We start from the raw sequence: 16,276 nt of genomic DNA on the forward strand, positions 1-16,276 counted from the left end.
TGGTTGGGCACCCCACTGAGAACTGCTTGCTGGTGTCTTAGACAAGCTGGGCTTGACCAGCAGTGTTTTACAGGTTAAGTCAATAAATCTGTGTAGCTCATTTATTTGTTGTTAAAACAGTTGGGAATTACCTGGGAGGAGATGTGTTATGTTCTCTTGGACCGCACTACCACGTGGATGCTCAGGTGTTGGGCAGGGCTGCCCAGCTGGGTATCCTAAACACGTGTTTATAGCACAGCCCATCGCTGCGACACCCTCATTATAACAAGGGGGGTTGCGTTCACCCCCCATACCTGCTGCTGCATCCTTTGATAACAAGTAAATTGGTTTTCAGCATCTGTTTTCTATCTGTTCAGTGGTGCTGTTCTTTCCTCGCTGTAATGCACAGGGAGGCAGCACTGGCTCAAGGGCATCACTCCCAGTGCTGTCCATCCACCACCCTGCTCATTCACTGCTGCTACATAAAAAGTTTTCCTGGTGACTCTAAGCAGAGAAGTTTGTCCCGACACCCCAGTGGGATTGCTCCTGGTGCTTTGATCCCTGGCTGCCTGTGTAAGCTTGCTTATCTTTGGAAAGGCATGGTGGCGCTGACAAGCAGTGCAGGAGATGGGGGCTGTAGGTGGATCGTTTTTAGCAGCACTCATGGAGCAGACAGCTTGGGCATGTTCCAAAACACTTCCCACGCCCCCAGGCTGAATTTTAAGAAGCTGGGGCATCTGCACATTCAAAACGCTCTGGGGTGGGGGTGGGGGGGGCCGCAGGAAAGAAGGAAAAAAATTCCAAAGGCAAGCAGAGCAACCAGCGCATGGAAAGGGCGAGCAGCACCCACAGGCTGATGTCTTGCTGCGGAGGGGAGTTTGTTGCACAGGCTGAGCAGCTCCAAGCCGCTCTCCAGAGGGGCAGAGCACAGGTGAGCGTGGAGCAGTGGCCGCTGGCTTGCCTTGCGGCTGCTTGCAGGCTAGTCTTGCTCTTGGTTGAGTGGGGGGAATGGGAAGAGGAGCTTCAGTTATCCAGGAACGGTGTCCGGGTGAGTGCCTGTTCCCCCCATCCAGCCGGGGTGGTGCAGCTTCTGAGCAGCTCCCTGCATTTGGGTGCCCCAGAACCTTGTAGGAAGAGGGGGGGTAGTGGGGGACAGAGCTGTCTTCCTTACGGTGATGGGGAGATGGGAATGAGCCCTGTACTTGCCCCACCTTGGGTGCTTCCAGGGGCTGCCTGGGATCCTGCCTGTTAATGGCAGGAGATACCCGACCTACTCCTTTCTGTGGGGCTGCAAGGCTGAGGGCAATGCTGATACGCAGGACCAGCATCATCCCCTTCCGTGTCTGCCGGGGCAGCTGAAGCAAGGCAGTGGGCAGGGGTTGATGTTGGGAACATACAAGCACTGGGCTTGCACCACCTGGCTGAGGGCTATTTCAGCCCTACCCTGGTCTCCCTGGAGCAGGGTGGGACATAGAGCTGGAGAGGGGAACCTCTAGGGGGTGGAGGACGGAAGACAGCTTGTCTGTATGGTCCAGTGAAGTCTTGGAGCCCCTGGAGTGATGACTGGGGGCTGCTTCTCTGAGTCCTGGTAGAGCTTTGGATAAATAGCTTCAGGCTGTGAAGGTTGGGAGGCTTTCTGTGCTGGGTGCCCAGCTTAAGTGCTGAGAAGAGCCCCAGTTCTTGCTGTTGCTGCTTCCTTGAGATCCAAGGTCCCTGCTTCTGGTGACATGGGGCCTTGGAGGTCTTGCACTGGAGTGTTAGGAAAGGATGGGTGTAAACCTGGAGAGCCTGAGCTGTCCTCCAAGTTCCTCACCTTACCGGGCTGGTCTGTACACTGAGATCCAAGGATGGAGAGTGACTCCATCTGCATGCTCCACTGAGATCCTACTCCTGCGACTGGCGAGGAGGACGACTGCATGATGTCCTGGCAGACCTAAGCTATCCCTGTAGGGGTGTCTGGGCTCTGACAGTTCCCTCCTATCTTGCAAAGCATTTGTCTGCTGGGCCAGGCACCAGGCAATGCTCCTCCCGGCGCATCATGTGCAAGAGGGGTATCTTCCTAGCCCACCCCCATAGTTGCCTCCTGTGCTGCTCAGCTGTCACTCTGGTGTCTGGGCTGCTCATGCTGTGCCCTTCTGCAAACAAAGCGCATGGCTTATTTAAATGTGAGTTTTGCCTGGTGGCAGCAGCTGGTGGTGAGGAGACAGGGAAGCTTGTGAGGAGCAAAAAGGAGAGAAGCCCAGGTGTGGAAAGCAGCCCTGCCCTCCTGTGAGCTAAACGTGTCTGAGACCAGGACTATTTTCCTTTCTTTTTGAGAAGAGGAGATTTCTTGGGAAGCCTCCGCTTCCTAAGCATCCCTCTCAGAAGAGGCTGAAGAAGGCTCTAAATTACGAAATTTGTAAGTCTCTTGGTTCCAGCAGAAGTAGCGCTCTCCACTGTGTCCCCATCCCCCAGGTAGCTTCATGGCAAGGAACAACCTCTTGGCAATTGATAAGTTTCTGGGGTCTTTTTGTCCCCTGTCCATCATTCCTTGGGTGGGCAGGGGTACCTTTGCACCTCTGGTATCCAAGGGAGGAGGACAAGGCCCTCCTGGCTGCAGTGCTAAACACAAGATATTTTTCTGCTGTGCAGCCTGAGGTTAGGAGGAGGAAGATGGCAGAGAGGCATGGGGATGGACCCAGGGTACCCTGGGGGGACTGGCTCAGTCCTGCTAATTAGCAGTGTAACCAGCTATTGCACAGACAGGCCCCTGGCAGATAATTACCTTTCTGGGTGCAGGGAAGGGTTCAGAAAGACTCGCTGTCCATGGGGACTTTGAAACCTCCCCATTCTTGAACTCATTTGGGAAAGGCAATAAAAAAAATAATACGTATATATATTTTAACAGAGCTATTTCTGCCAGTCAGGCAGGCCAATTTATTACCAAAGTGACACATTTGATTTTAACAGTAAGAGTCAAGGTTTTTTGGCTTTTCTTGTTTTTCAGTCCTTCGGGCAGGGGGTGGCTCAGCCATGGGGTGAACCAGGGGGCTGCAGGGGATTCGGGCTGGGGGATCTGGCTTCCTCCCCAGCCGAGCATTGCTAAGTTCATGGGTGTTTTAGAGAGGGAGGAGAAAATTAAATCTAGGAGCAATTCCCAGTCTGCTCACTGCAGCACAGTCATGTTTCCATGGGGTCAGGGTATCCTGCCATCCCTTTGCTAATGTGACAGTGTGGATGCTGCCTAAGGGCTGCTGGGGGTCCTGGCCCCCAGGCTGGCTGCTCCGCTGCCCTGGGGATGGCTCCCAGGGGCTGCCCCGCAGGTCTCTGCCATCTGTGCCAGGGCTGGGCTGGGCATCACCGTCCCTTGTGTGCTCCTTGTGCCCAGTGGGTGGGATTGCTGTCGGCCAGAGCAGCATCTGTGCTATTCTCGCACCTCGAGCTGGGGCCAGGGACCTCATTAGCTGCCTCCGTCTCCTCTCCCCTCTGTTTATCTCCAGTTTTTCAGCCACTTGTCTGATTTTTATTTTCTTTCCTTTTAATTTTTTCTTTTCCTGGCTTGAAGGGAAAGATGACTACATGAGTCATGATGGGGCCTGACATCTCCCCGCGCACCCTGCCAAACTCTACCAAAGTTGGGGCTGTGGGGGCTGCAGCGACGGCTGACCACATGGGTCCTGTCGGGAGGTATAGGGAAAACAGGCGTCCCAGCCCTTTCCCCCAAACACCCATTAACCCTTTGCTCTGCAGTGCTTAGCATGGGATCTGGCAAAACTCAGGTGTCTAAGGAGGGGTTGAGGGCAGACTTGTGATTCTCCTTGGGAGAGCGGTGGGGACATCATGGCATGGGGTGACAGGAGGGCAGCAGGGTGGGAACAGGTTGGGATCAAGGCCCAGTGCAGACCTGCCTCTGTCCGTTGGCTGTAGTAGATTTGGGCTGTGCCTAGCTAAAGGAAAGGCTTTTGGCCACATGCATGGGCCTTGTCCAGGAACAGGCTTGCAGGGATGACAGGCTCATCAGGTTCATGGCCTCATCCCTGTTCCAGTGTACCTGGGATGTCTGCTCCCATGCCGAGTGGGGTCCTGGGCTGGTGTTCCCTCTGGCACCTCCCTGCTGAAGGATCACTGCTGCTTGGTGCCACACACCAGCAGGGTGCAGGGGATGATAATTTCTCCTCCTCCTCCATGGCATGGGGTTGCAGGTGCCGAACTGTGTGTCTTTTGCTGCCAACCCTGCCTTGTCAGCAATCTCAGTCCCCCTTCCTCCACACCCTGTCTGCCTTTGGAAAACCAGCAGTAACTCTTAGTCAGTGCTCTCTTACGGATCATTACTTTGGAAATCCCAGGGAGAAGGGCGCCTGCCCATGGTCCCGTGTGGCTGGAGCCGTCCTCTGCAGCTCATTGCCACCCCGCCACTCCTTGCTTAGAAGGCAGGGCCACCCTGACCTCTTCCTTGCTGCTTTAGGATGCTCCCAGCATCTCGCCTGTGCTTTTTATAGCCCGAGCCCGCTCTTCCCAGCAGGCTTGCCAGCTGACCTGGATACAGCTGCACCACATTTGGGCTGAGCTTGCTCACATCTCCCCTGCTCCCTCCTCATGTTGTGGTGGGCTGGAGCATGCTTTGCTGACTTGTTGGTGCTGAGGAGGTGGCCTGGTGCTCTGCCTGCTACACCCCAGGCTCTTCTCACAAACGTGTCATCGTCTGCTTGCTCTTGCGTGAAGCGTTTTCAGTCCGGGCTGGGTAACAGAGAGGGATTTCTGTGAGCACACACGACTGGATCTCTGCTCTGTGGGGGTCCCTTCTCTATAGCAGGTGCTTTTTCTCCCAGAAGCTGTTCTGCAGAGAGTGAACAAATTAGCATCCCTGGCATTTCTGGCTCTCCCCCCCTCCTCGCCTATCTGCCACCCCCCTCCCCTCTCTTTAAAGAGATTCAGGTCATGCCTGGAATTAGGGCTCCCTGAACTGCAGAGAAACAGTGTTTAAACTGCTTACCATCAATTAGATGGAGTGGTTTGGGTTTGGTTTGTCCCCCCACCCCTGCCCTCAGCTTTGGATGGGTGTTCACAGCACAGCTTGTTAATCCTCACTTCAATGCTTTTGCCATTGTGGGCTGCTTTTCCCTGTGCAGGTGGGTGTGGAGTCCCTGGGGGGCTGCTCCCACCTTTGCACCCCACTAGTAGCCAGCTGCGCTCAGCACAGAGACCTTGCAGGAAGGCATTTTATTTAGCCAGCTTCGTTTATCGTGGCGCTCTGGCTGGGAATAGACATAGATAAGATGATCAATAAATCCTCCTTGTGGCTGAGATGTGCCGTGAATTTTTCGGGCAAGGGTAGGAAAAGGAGGGCATGTGTTCAAAGGTGGCAAGTCGGAGGCAAGGGAGGGGACAGCCAATGCTGCGAGGTAGTGGGAAGGGACCCTGGCCAGCCCTGCCACGGCCTTGCTGCCAGTTTATAAGAAGACATCTGTACATGTTAGGGGGGATGAGAAACTCCGCACCACTGCTGCGGCTGGCGTGGCTGTGCCGCCAGAGAAAGTAGGTCAGGCTGTGCTGCAGAACCTGGTGCGAAGGCAAAGCCCCTAGACCACTACCTGCTTCCCCCCGGCACAGCAAGGCACCCACCTCTCCCCAAATCCCCCATGGCTGCTCTGCCTGCAGCTGGGGTCAGCCTGCACCCTGCCAAAGGCAGATGCTGCAGGGCTGGGTTGGTGTCAGCCCCTCACCCTGGCATCAGGTTGTATTTAGTTGCAGGAGAGATGCCCAAAGGATGCAACTCCAGCATCCTGAGGGAGCTGCCTCTCCTCTAGCTCCCCAGCATTTTGGGGTCCCCCATTAGCTGGGGGTGGGCAAAACACAGAGCTAACCCTCCCCTCCCCCCCACCTTGTGGGAGCATCTTCTGCATCAGCAAGGAGATTTGGGGCAGGAAGAAAAAAAGGATAAAGGCAGAGTTTAACACTTAAATCTGCAGCATTTTCAGGTGCCTGGTGGGGCACTCAAAGCCCCCCTCAGAGGGGAAGGTGGAGCAGTATAGGATGAGTTACAGGGGTCCCATGGGTAAGGCTCACGCAGGGCTGGAGGATGCCCCAACTTGCCTCAGGAGGATGGCTTGGTCCATCACCACTTCCAGGAAGGCTTCATGGCTGCTGGGGCGAGGGGAAAATGAAGATGTGCTTTCAAGACAGAGGTGTTTCAAGTGCAATTCAGGAGCGTTTCCCCAGCGGAGCCCAGTGCTGCACTTTGTTATAGCTGTAGGCACCTGTTGTGAGATGGAAGAAAACTTTGAAATTGCCTTTGCCATGCGATGGTATGGCTGGGCTCCCGCTCCCGGGCTGCACTGTGGGGAGGGATGCTGTGGGTGCTGGATGGCAGCTATGGGAGCAAGGCTTTCTGCAGCCAGGGGCACAGGGCTGCCAGGCCGGGACTGCCAGGCTCAGGGAGGTGACAGTCCTATGTGAACATGGCTCTGGTGGCATCAGTGCCATGACCCAGAGGAGAGAGGTAGACGGGGCACTGCAGCCCCCAGGAAGGACCTGAACTGATCTGAGGACTGGTGGTAAAGATGCAGCAAGCCAGGCAGGGAGTAAATTGAATGTGTATATCACAGGCAGGTCTGGGCTTTATTGATTTTCAATGAAAGGCTGTGTCATGAATTTTTCTCTCCTACTGTATTTGCTGCAAAGTTGCATCTTGACTCCAAGCACTGACCACTAACTAGAGAGCTCATTTCCCACCCCCCAGGAGATGCCAGGGCAGGAGGCACGTTTGCACATGGTCTTTTAAGTGCATGATGGATGCAGTGGCTTTACTAACCCAACACCAGAAGAGAAAGACAGTATTAACAGCAGAAGATGTTGTGTCCAGTGCTTCAAGTGTCTTATTTTTAAGTGGCTGCATGTGAGATGTCTCTTATTTGATGGACTGTGTTATGCATCCCTTGCTGCTCTGGGATCCTCCCAGGAAAGGTGGTCCTGGTCCTGGCTGTCCCCAAGAGGGACAGGACATCAGCTGGGGGCCTAGGGGTTGTCACTGTTCTTGCTGGTTTTCCTTTGCTCTTGATGAGGGGAAGACTCTAAAAGAGAGGGGACGTAGTCCCTATGTCAAAGCTTTTTTTTTAAGCTGCTGAGACATCTTGTTGCATCCCGCTTTTAAGCTGATGTGTGGAATTTAGAGAGTCTCTTTAATCTTGAAGTCATTGTTTTTAAACATTGAAGAACATTTGGAAATTAGTTAGCATGAAATGTTTTAGGAGACATTTCTCCCCATCTTCAGAAACTCTTACAAGCCTTTTTTGCTTCTCTGATGAATGTGTTGAGTAACCAGGGGAAAGCATTGCAACCAGCTGAGGGCTTTAAAAATAGATGACCAATGTTTGAAGGGCTTTGGATAGATTTGTCTGGAAAAGAGGCAATGGAGAGGAGATATTTTGCCTGGGTTTGGGTAACACCATGCAGTGAGATACGCAGCTGTGGCAGCTCATGGCCTTGCAGGGAGAGGCCAGGAAGTCTTGCGGAGGGTTGTGAGTGTCCGGGAAGGGTTAACTCTGGTGCTTCGATATAGCTGGATGCACTGAAGCTGAAGTGGAGCAGTATGCAAATCTATCCACTTTCATAAACTGCTTAATTAGCCGAATGTTAATGAGACGTTAATTACTGTTGTGCCGGTGAATCCCACAGAACGGAGATTATGTTTCTCTTCAAACATCCAGTCTTAATTATAACTTGTGCTTAATTCCACTGTCTTGCCTGGGATGGAGCTGGGTAGGGAGGACAAGGCGCCAGCTCCCGCAGGCGCCTGCAGTATGTCCTCCATCCTCGCCCACGCCGCAGCGGTGGCTGTGGGCACGTGGAGATGGAGCTGTGGCTATGGCTTGAGGACAATGGCTGCGAACCCCTCCCCCTGCAGCCAGCTCCTTGTGCTTAGGTCCAGCCCAGCAGTGAACCCTCTGGCTGCATGTCACTGGCCGGTCAGGGTGGAAAACCCCATGTCCTACATAAAATCTCCCATCCTTTCCCTTCGGGGGCTTGGGAAGCCTTTGGGAGGTCCCTGTGCATGCCCCGTGTGCTCCACAGATGCCACATTGCTCTGCTCTGGAGGACTCTGCCCCAGACTGGTCAGACTGGGGCGGGGAGCCTCTGGGGATGCGAGCATCCATCCTGTGCTCAGTCCCCCTCCTTCCTCACTTTCTGTTTCTACCTGACTTGGCCTTTCAAGCCAGACTGCAAATGCTTTCTGCTGCCTGCGATTCCCAATTCCTATATGGATTTTTAATTGATGGAAGTGTGAATTGCTGGAGGTCCTGCTTCCACAGTGCTTGACGTGCGCATGTGAATATTTTTAAAGTATGGCTTCAACTTGGAGATCAGCAAGAGCTCACTGCGAAGAGCAGAGACACGGCATCCCATTTCCAGTTTTAACACTTTTTTTTTTTTTTTTTTACATGGCTTCCATTAATGTTTAGGATAATGTAACACTTTCACATGAAGCATTAGTGAGCCATGAAATCTGCATCCTCAGGTTTTTTTTGTCTGTTTTTAATCCACGCGTAGTTGGTGGCTGCTCCAGGCTAATTGCAAGTTTCCTGGGTCTTTGCTTGTCACCACCAGCCTGGTGGTGAAGCACGCTGGGGCTCCAGAGGGCTGGAGGGGATGGTGTCATAAGGCTGAAACATGAGGTTTGGGCTCCATCGGGGCTTTTTTGGTACCTGCGGGGAAGATCTCTTCCAGCAGCGAGATTCTTTCTACACAAGTTGTTCCACCTCACTGCTGCTGTTGGTGGGAAAGCCCAGGGGCTGCCTGCACCACTCCTCCTGGCAGGAGCTCCATGTCTTTCACGTCCCCAGCAAACGTGCTTTTTAGTTACACACGCTGCATCTGCATGCCTCGGAGCTTGTCGGCAGAAACCTGAAGCCAGACCGCGGTGGCCATCGTTGTCTCAGACCCTCTCTGACTGCCGGTGGTGGCTGGGGAAGCTGCTCCAGGACTGGAGTCGCTTTGGATTTCCATTGCATCCCACTGCAGCCTCGAGGGGTGATGAGAAAGTGTGTTGTCCCCCGAGTGACATGCACTGGGGGTGACGATTCTCTGTATTGGCTTTCGATTACAAAGGGTGTCAGCTTAGGTTTTGTTTTCCCATCATTTCTTTCTTTTCTTCCGTCTGTTCCAATTCTGCTGTTTGATTTCCAGACAGGTTTGATATTTCATCTCCCAGCAAGCTGGCAAGCCCTGGGGACTTTTGCGGGCGGCTTGCTCCAGTGCTGCTCCTTTGATCGTAGGCAATGTCCCTCCCGTGATGGACAGGCTGGGCTGGAGGACGAAGTGCAGGCAGGCTGGAGGCTGAACCTGCCACAGCACCCACGGGGGGTGGCACCGCTCGGGCCGCCCCGCTGGGCTCCAGCCAGCTCTGCCTGCTTCTCGCTGCCTACTTCCAAAATCATCTGAATGTGATTTTTTTTTAATCTCCTGAAAAGCTTTTCTACCAGAAGAAACATGTCCAACAACCAGGGATCTTTGCCTTTTTTTCTTCTCCTCTGCATTCTGCCTCTCTCAGTGTTGAAGCCTCTGGACTTCCAATTCCTTTAATTCTTTAAAAACAGTAGGATCTGGCCATGTATCCCCTTGCAGAGCCACCCGACACTCCCTCCTCCCCTCCTTCCAAGAGCAAAGCTCGAACAAACAGAGTCCTGCTGCAAAATCAACAGCTGCGTAGGAGACAGAGGCAGCATTTTGCATATGATTTCATTAAATACAGCGTGTTTGGGAAACATGAGGGACCACAAAGCCAACACAGAGGGACCGAGAGAGGCTATGGCCTGTGTTGAGACTCTGCGGCCGAGATGCCCCCACACATCAGTGGCTCCTGTGTTGCTTTTTGGAGCCCCAAAATATGTTATGAGCAGGTGCTGATGGGACTGGGTGCTCCGGTGCAGCCCCTTCTAGGTGCCAGCACCTGGGGTAGGTACACAAGGGGGGTGGCTTGGCCGGGCATCGTGGGCAGAGGAGCAGGCAGGAGGGGAGAAGCCTTCACCCAAACCCGCGATATTCTGCCTGCAGCTGCTTGTTGCTTCTAATTGCCGAGCCCAGCACCTGCTGGCTTTAAAATAAAATAAAAGGAGGAGGGAGGACAAAGAAGGGTTTGGCACAATGGCATGTCTAAATTAGCCTTATTGTGCAGGGAGTCAGGTGTCGTGGTAAATCCATTTCCACAGCACCGTGTATCTTTACTGAGTGGGAAGTTGGGGGATAAATGAATGTTCTTCATACATTATTATGGCCCGACAGTGATGAGGCAGACAGAAGAGATGCACAGGTGATTAATGAGAAAGTTTGAGTTAACGAAGTGTAGCCATCTCTCATTAGGGGTAAATGAGTTCCCTTTACCACCAGCCGTTGGACTTGTGAAGTTGGGAGCGCTCTCGCCTTTTTTTTTTTAATGCCAGGTAATTTGTTTCTTATTTACCACCACTCACCAGGTTGATGGCACAATATCACTCACTCCATATGGAGCGGCTGCGCTGGACTTGGGGCTTTCTCGCTACCCGCCGATAGCAGTGTCAAGGGTGTGCGGGGGATGCTGATGGGGGAGGGAGATGTTTCTGGGAACACCAAGGCAGGAACATGGTGTGGAGAAGAGGATGCTCAGGGCTAGCAAAGCGAAGGCCCTCTCTGCCAAGGAAGGGAGGGGGAGAAGTGGCTCTCTGGCAATCAGGAGATTGCCAGAGCCAGGAAAAAAGATCCACAGGAGTAACCTGCAATATTAAGTTTTTTAATGAAAAATACATCTGCTGTTCAGCTGCCTCCTGGCCTGAGATGCAGGCGTGCTTTTTTTGGTTCAGCAGTGGTTGCTGCAGGACATTTTATTTTACAACAGTTGAAACAAAAGTGGAATCTATTTTTAATCCTTTCCCTTTTTCCCTTGCTGCCTTCCCTCGTCACCCCGCTGTTTTGCTAACCCTACAAAAGCTCAGCTCGGGTTTGGGTGAGACCAAGGGCCAAGCTGGGTGCCCCGCTTCATAGCAGGAGGTCAACCCATCCCTGTACAGTCCCTTTGCACCAAGATCCTGGCTGAGGCCATCCTGGTCAGGGCTGCTTTGTAGAGGAAGAAATGGCCATGGCTGGCTGCCATTTAGCAACTTTACCTTTTCAAGGAGGGAGGACTTTTTTTTTCCCCTGCCAGATTTGGGGCAGGCTGGGCAGGACGTCCCCCGCCTGGATTTCAAATTGTCTTATAGCAATCGTGCCCAGAGGCAGAAGTAAACGCTGGGTCACGACAGTTTGGTCTTTGCCGGTGCTTTTCATGCTGGGATTTCTTAGCAATTTCCAGAGAAGCCATCTATTGCAAAGTCTTTCCAGCCCGTGAGGAGCAGAAAGGGCTGGGTAGGTGAGCTGGGGTCCCGTGCAGGGTATTTCCTGCCAGAACCTGCTGCTTGGTACATTTGCGGCGCATCCCCAGAGGTGGAGCACATGTGTTTGGATAGCATTTTGCCCTGCCAGGGCCAGGGGCAGCTGAGGCTGCAGCCCCAGGAGCCGCCTTGCCTTCCCTGCTGCCAGTGCCTGCAGCCACAGAGGCATCGTTTTTCTAGAGCAAAAAGAGACCTTAGAAAAATAACAATTATAAAAGGTAGGTGAGAAGCATCTGTGAAATAATAACAGGATCCCTAGGATGGAGCTGCTTTCATCTGGGAGCTCTTTGCTAACTGTGGGTTGCTCCTGTCCCTTGTTAGAGAGGGAGCCGGGCGGCGATACACCCGCTCAGATCTTCCTTTCCTTTCAAGATCCCCCTGTGGCGTCCCACAGGCTAGTGAGCCTGGCCTCTGCCAGCACATCCCTCCTGCCACCAGCTGCTGAGCTGGCTTTTAATCCCTCTAATCATCCCTGCATCCAACCCCAGTGGCAGTGGGAGAGCTGGGCTCACCTGGGCCGTTGTGCCTCCCTTCTGTGTTACATAAAAAATGAGAGACGTGGCAGGGCTCTTCCTGTGCTGGGAGCTACAGAGTACGGAAACCCTATGTCTTCCTCAGGAGAGCTTTGTAAGGCTGAACTGCCAGCTTTGCAGCCAGTCACTGCCCAGCCATGGTAGACATTTGTGCTGGGTCTGGTCCAGACCCCTGGGGAACACCCGATTGGAGCAAGAGCTGGCAGGAGCCGTGCTCCTTTCCAGCTGGCTAGGAAATGTCCATGAAAACTTGCTTTCTGGGGGAAAAGCTGGTTCAGCCAATCTAAAACATTTGTGGGACTCTGTGTTGAAACCTGGGGAGGTTTTTGATGCTCCTACATGGATGCAGAGGAGCGTGGGCTCCCAGGGCTGGGCTGGGGGAAAGCTGCCCCTGCGAATGACCCCAGAGCAGGGTAAAATGTAAAGGCACCCCACTAGCAGATGCTGGGGAGCAGAGAGGAGGATGGGAGTTCTGGACACATGGAGAACCCAGTGCTGTTTCCAGGTGAAGCCTCCATTTCTGTGCCCTGCTCTGCTGCCTGCCAACGAGATGGGTTTCCTGACTATTAACGTGTGGTTATTTGCACATGGCTTGTAAAGGGCTTTCAGCATGGTCCCTGGTTGGACTTTTCCTATAATAAAATAATTTTGCTACTCTGCGAAGAGACTCTTCTGCGAGCGAGGATTAAGTCGTATTTCAGAGTGTTTGCCTCTTGGTCTGTGGCATGAAGGGAGGTGCGGGGGAAAGGTGCAGCATCTTATTTAGAGGCTTGGTAGTTGAAATGTCTCGTGTGAGCTCAGGAGAGGAGGGATTTCTGCAGATCTCTGCAGGTTGCTGGACCTAAAAAGTGGGTTTGTGGAGGAGGAACTGTGTCAGACCCAGGTTACATTGGCAAGGTGGGCTGGGGGTCTTGCAGGCTTGTCACCTTGGAGGCAAAGCGAGCGATGCACCAATGAACATCTGACAGCATGCTCGGACACCACTGTAACACCCAGCAACATGCTTTCAGCTGTGGATAAATACATTTACACCACTATGCGCAAGAGCAGGATCAGGCCCAGGGCCTCCAGCAGCTGTGGAGAAGCAGGAGGCCAGAAGCAGAGTGTTTAAAGACTAATGAAGATGCTCTAGAAAATTATTAGCTTTTCAAGCAGCATTCCTGTGTGCTGGAAACAGGGATGTTATGAAGTTTGCACTAAGCCCTCGGAGATCTGAGCAAGAGTGACCTGTGTGCTGTGCAGTGCTATTATTGGAAAGGGTGGCTTCACTGCCTATCATCTGGCTTTGCTGAGTTAGCTCCATGGACTGTCGCCAAACATAAAGCATCTTTTCCTTGGCCGTTGCCAACCCACCTACTTGGAGTGGGTGATGACTTGTTTGTTCCTCAGCTCAGCTGGAAAAACTGTGTCCCTGTGGGAGGGTGGGAAGAGGGAGCATTGCAGGGTGGCATCTCACGAGGGAAGAAGTGGATGGCTGGACTTGGGTGTTCAGTGGGAAAAATGTTTGGTTTCCCACTGTGATCTCAAGATGGTCCTGCTTGGATACTGTAGATGCTCTTCGCTGCGTGATGAGACATAGTTCCCCTCGTGGATCCTGCTGCTTTCAAGGTGAGGAGCACTTGCTGTGCTCCTGATTGGGGTGGGAAGTATCCTTTGGACTTGGCAGTGGATCCATGCATCCCCGTGGAGAGATGTACTCCTTCAAGGTTGCTCCCTGGGGCTCTGACAGCAGCCGTGCTTGTTGCCAGCACAGCCTCCTGCTCCCACTGCAGCCACAGATTCCCCTCTGTGCTGCCGCTAACATAAATCCCGAAGTCCCTTCCATGTCACACATGAAATGGTTACTTTGCAATGAATTAGGTTTTTGGTGTTTTTTAACGAAAAGAGCTGGAAAGCATCCCTTTGGCTCCAGAGCTGCTGCCCAAAGGACAGGAGCGGGACAGAGGTGGAAGGTGCCATGCAGGGAGAGAGGAGATATGAAAAAGAGACAAAGGATGCCCAGGTGATTGCCAGCACAAACAGGAATGCCAGGAGACACCTCAGGAAAGGGCATAGAGCTGAGGCACAGGCACACAGCCTTGTGACCAAAGGCCTTAAATCTGGCTGGTGAGTGCTGGGGGAGAGGGTTGTCTCTGCACCCCCTTGCTGAGGATGTGAGAGGGGAAGACTGCCCCAGCTGCTTCCCCTGGCAGTGACCATCACTCCTTCTGTGCTGGCAGCACTGCTGTTGCTGAGGCCGAGAGGGTGTTTGCAGATAAGCCGTGCTGCCTTAGGGGTGCGATGCTGCTGGGGCTCCGGCCCCCTTGGCCCTGTTTCTCTGGCAGGAAATCTGAGGAGGAACCGGGAGTCTGATTCCCCAGGGACGTCTGGGAGTGCAGCATCACTATGGGTCAGAGATTAAATCCATTACAGAGAAGCACCTAGGGGAAAGCCCTGGATGCGATGCACGTGGAGGCTGATGCATTAAACCCACTTCCTTGCCGAGATCTCCTCCCACTTGTGAGGCAGGGAGATGGGTTGCACATGAAACCGCCACCCGGAGCTGACTTCAGCACTAACGGCTTGCATTTGCTGACAAGCCTGGAGCAGTCTGGCTGCCAGTGTGGTGCCAGCTAGTGAATGAAGCTCTTCAAACCCCAGCCCCCCCTTCCCCCCCACCCCCACCCCGAGCCAGAGCTGAGTGCCGGAGGCGCTTGCCCCTTGCTGTGCTGGTGGGGTCCTGGTGGCTGCCGGGTAGAGCTGCAGCCAGGGGACCCGGCTGTGCCTTTGCTCCACCAGAAGGTTATCAAGGCCGATGTGGTTTTTTCCAGTCATTTCAGATCCAGCCATAAGTGTTGTGCAAGGGGAAAACCCATTTAGTCAGAGGGTTCCCAACCAGCTCTAATTGTAAATGATATCTGGGTTTCCTAGAAGGTTGCATTGCCTTGCTGCAGCCCGGCACCTGGCTGGAGATGGCTGCCTGCACATGAGGGTATAGGCAAATGTAGGCAGGCATGCCTGTACCCATTTCTTCCCAGGCATTGCCTAACAAATGACAGGATGTGAAGGGCCTTCCAAAGCTTGCCAAAATAGTAGACCTTTCCCAGAACGGGTGCTGGTGTCGAAGCAATCAGCCATTCCTGATTTGCTTTGAAAAACATGTATTTTCCTTCATCTTGTATTTTTCCCTTTTCTCCCCTTCCATCTTGCATCCCCACACACTTCCTTTTATTCCCCCTCCCTCTTCCTCCTCCTTTTCATGAGCTATTTTCAGTGCCAGGACAGGCGAGATCTGAGGGAAGGAGGAGTAACCAAAAGAAAAAAAGGGTGGTAAAATTATTTCACACATTTACGGGGGGAAGAAAAAAAAGGTGTGGGTGTGGGGAAAGAGAACAGTTCCAATTCCCACATGACAAAAAGCAACTTCATTCATTTCCTAATGTAATTTTATCAGGTAGAAAGGTTTGGTTACATTTATGCAGCCCTTCAACTCCCAGTGATGGTCCTGGGGGTGCCTTTGGTCCCTGAGCACAGAGTTGTCCCTCCTGCTTTGCTGCCCTGACCTGGCATGGGTTTGGTGTCAGGGATTTGGTACCAGCAGAGCCGGGGCAGGAGGATGCTGAGTGGGGAGAAAAGGAAGGATGAGCTGCTGAAAAACATACCTTTGGATTAAGCAAAACTTTTATCCAGCTTGGCCCTGGGAAGAGTAGGGGAGATGTTGCAAATATAGCCAGCTTCACAGGAAGCATTTCTTCACGCAAGGACAGTACGTTGGATGATTTCCCATGTTTAATAAATAGGATTAAACCTAGCGACAACAGTGTTCACTGAGAACTAGGAGTTCAGGTTGTGATAAACTCTTTAGATGGCAAAGTCTTCTTATGTTCAATTGTTTTTCCATTTAGCTGGGAAAACTGGAAATAACCGTTTTTGTCTTGATCTGAACCGATCTTTAAATGTGATTTGTTTGGTTCATTAGCCACACTGACAAATCTCGTAGCCACTGGAAAGGGAAGAAAAAAACCCCAGATCCCAAAGGCAGCTTTTCTGAGCCACTCACTGCTGTGATGCTAAAGATAATGATGGAGGACTGATGGTCTGTCTGTCCCACGCTGAAGACTTGTCCCCTTCATTCCGTTGCCTTCAGTGAGCTTTGGAGAAGACTGGAGGAGACTGGGGACCTGGCAGCAGGCATTAGCCTGCCCGTCTCCTTGTGGGTGAGCCCAGGCGCTTGCAGCAGGCTGGCATTTCACACCTTGGGGAGGGTGACATTTTCTTTGTGGCATTTCCACATTCGAAAGCTGGCATTTCACCCCAAGAGGAAGCTGGTATTTATACGGCAGGGCACTGGCATTTCATTCATTGTTACCATCCGGTGATTCAGACAATGTTTCTTAGCCAGAAAGG

General features: G+C 52.8%; 1 protein-coding gene across 3 annotated transcripts in view; it reads left to right on the plus strand.

Annotated features, from left to right (window-relative positions):
- The window catches only part of LINGO1 (leucine rich repeat and Ig domain containing 1), a 164,470-nt gene that overhangs the window by 27,934 nt on the left and 120,260 nt on the right, over positions 1-16,276 (plus strand). The window contains exon 1 of one of the 3 annotated variants that reach the window (XM_075099928.1): positions 792-910. The exons of 1 other annotated variant lie outside the window; for it this stretch is intronic. Coding sequence is in view for 1 of the 2 variants with exons in the window: in XM_075099926.1 (XP_074956027.1) it covers positions 806-910 (105 nt within the window). In the remaining variant the exon portion in view is untranslated. Of the gene's footprint in view, positions 1-791; positions 911-16,276 lie in introns of those variants that run through there. One more of the 3 variants, XM_075099926.1, reaches the window with a different exon arrangement.

This window comes from Phalacrocorax aristotelis, chromosome 7 (genome assembly GCF_949628215.1).
Source record: "Phalacrocorax aristotelis chromosome 7, bGulAri2.1, whole genome shotgun sequence".
NCBI lineage: Eukaryota > Metazoa > Chordata > Aves > Suliformes > Phalacrocoracidae > Phalacrocorax > Phalacrocorax aristotelis.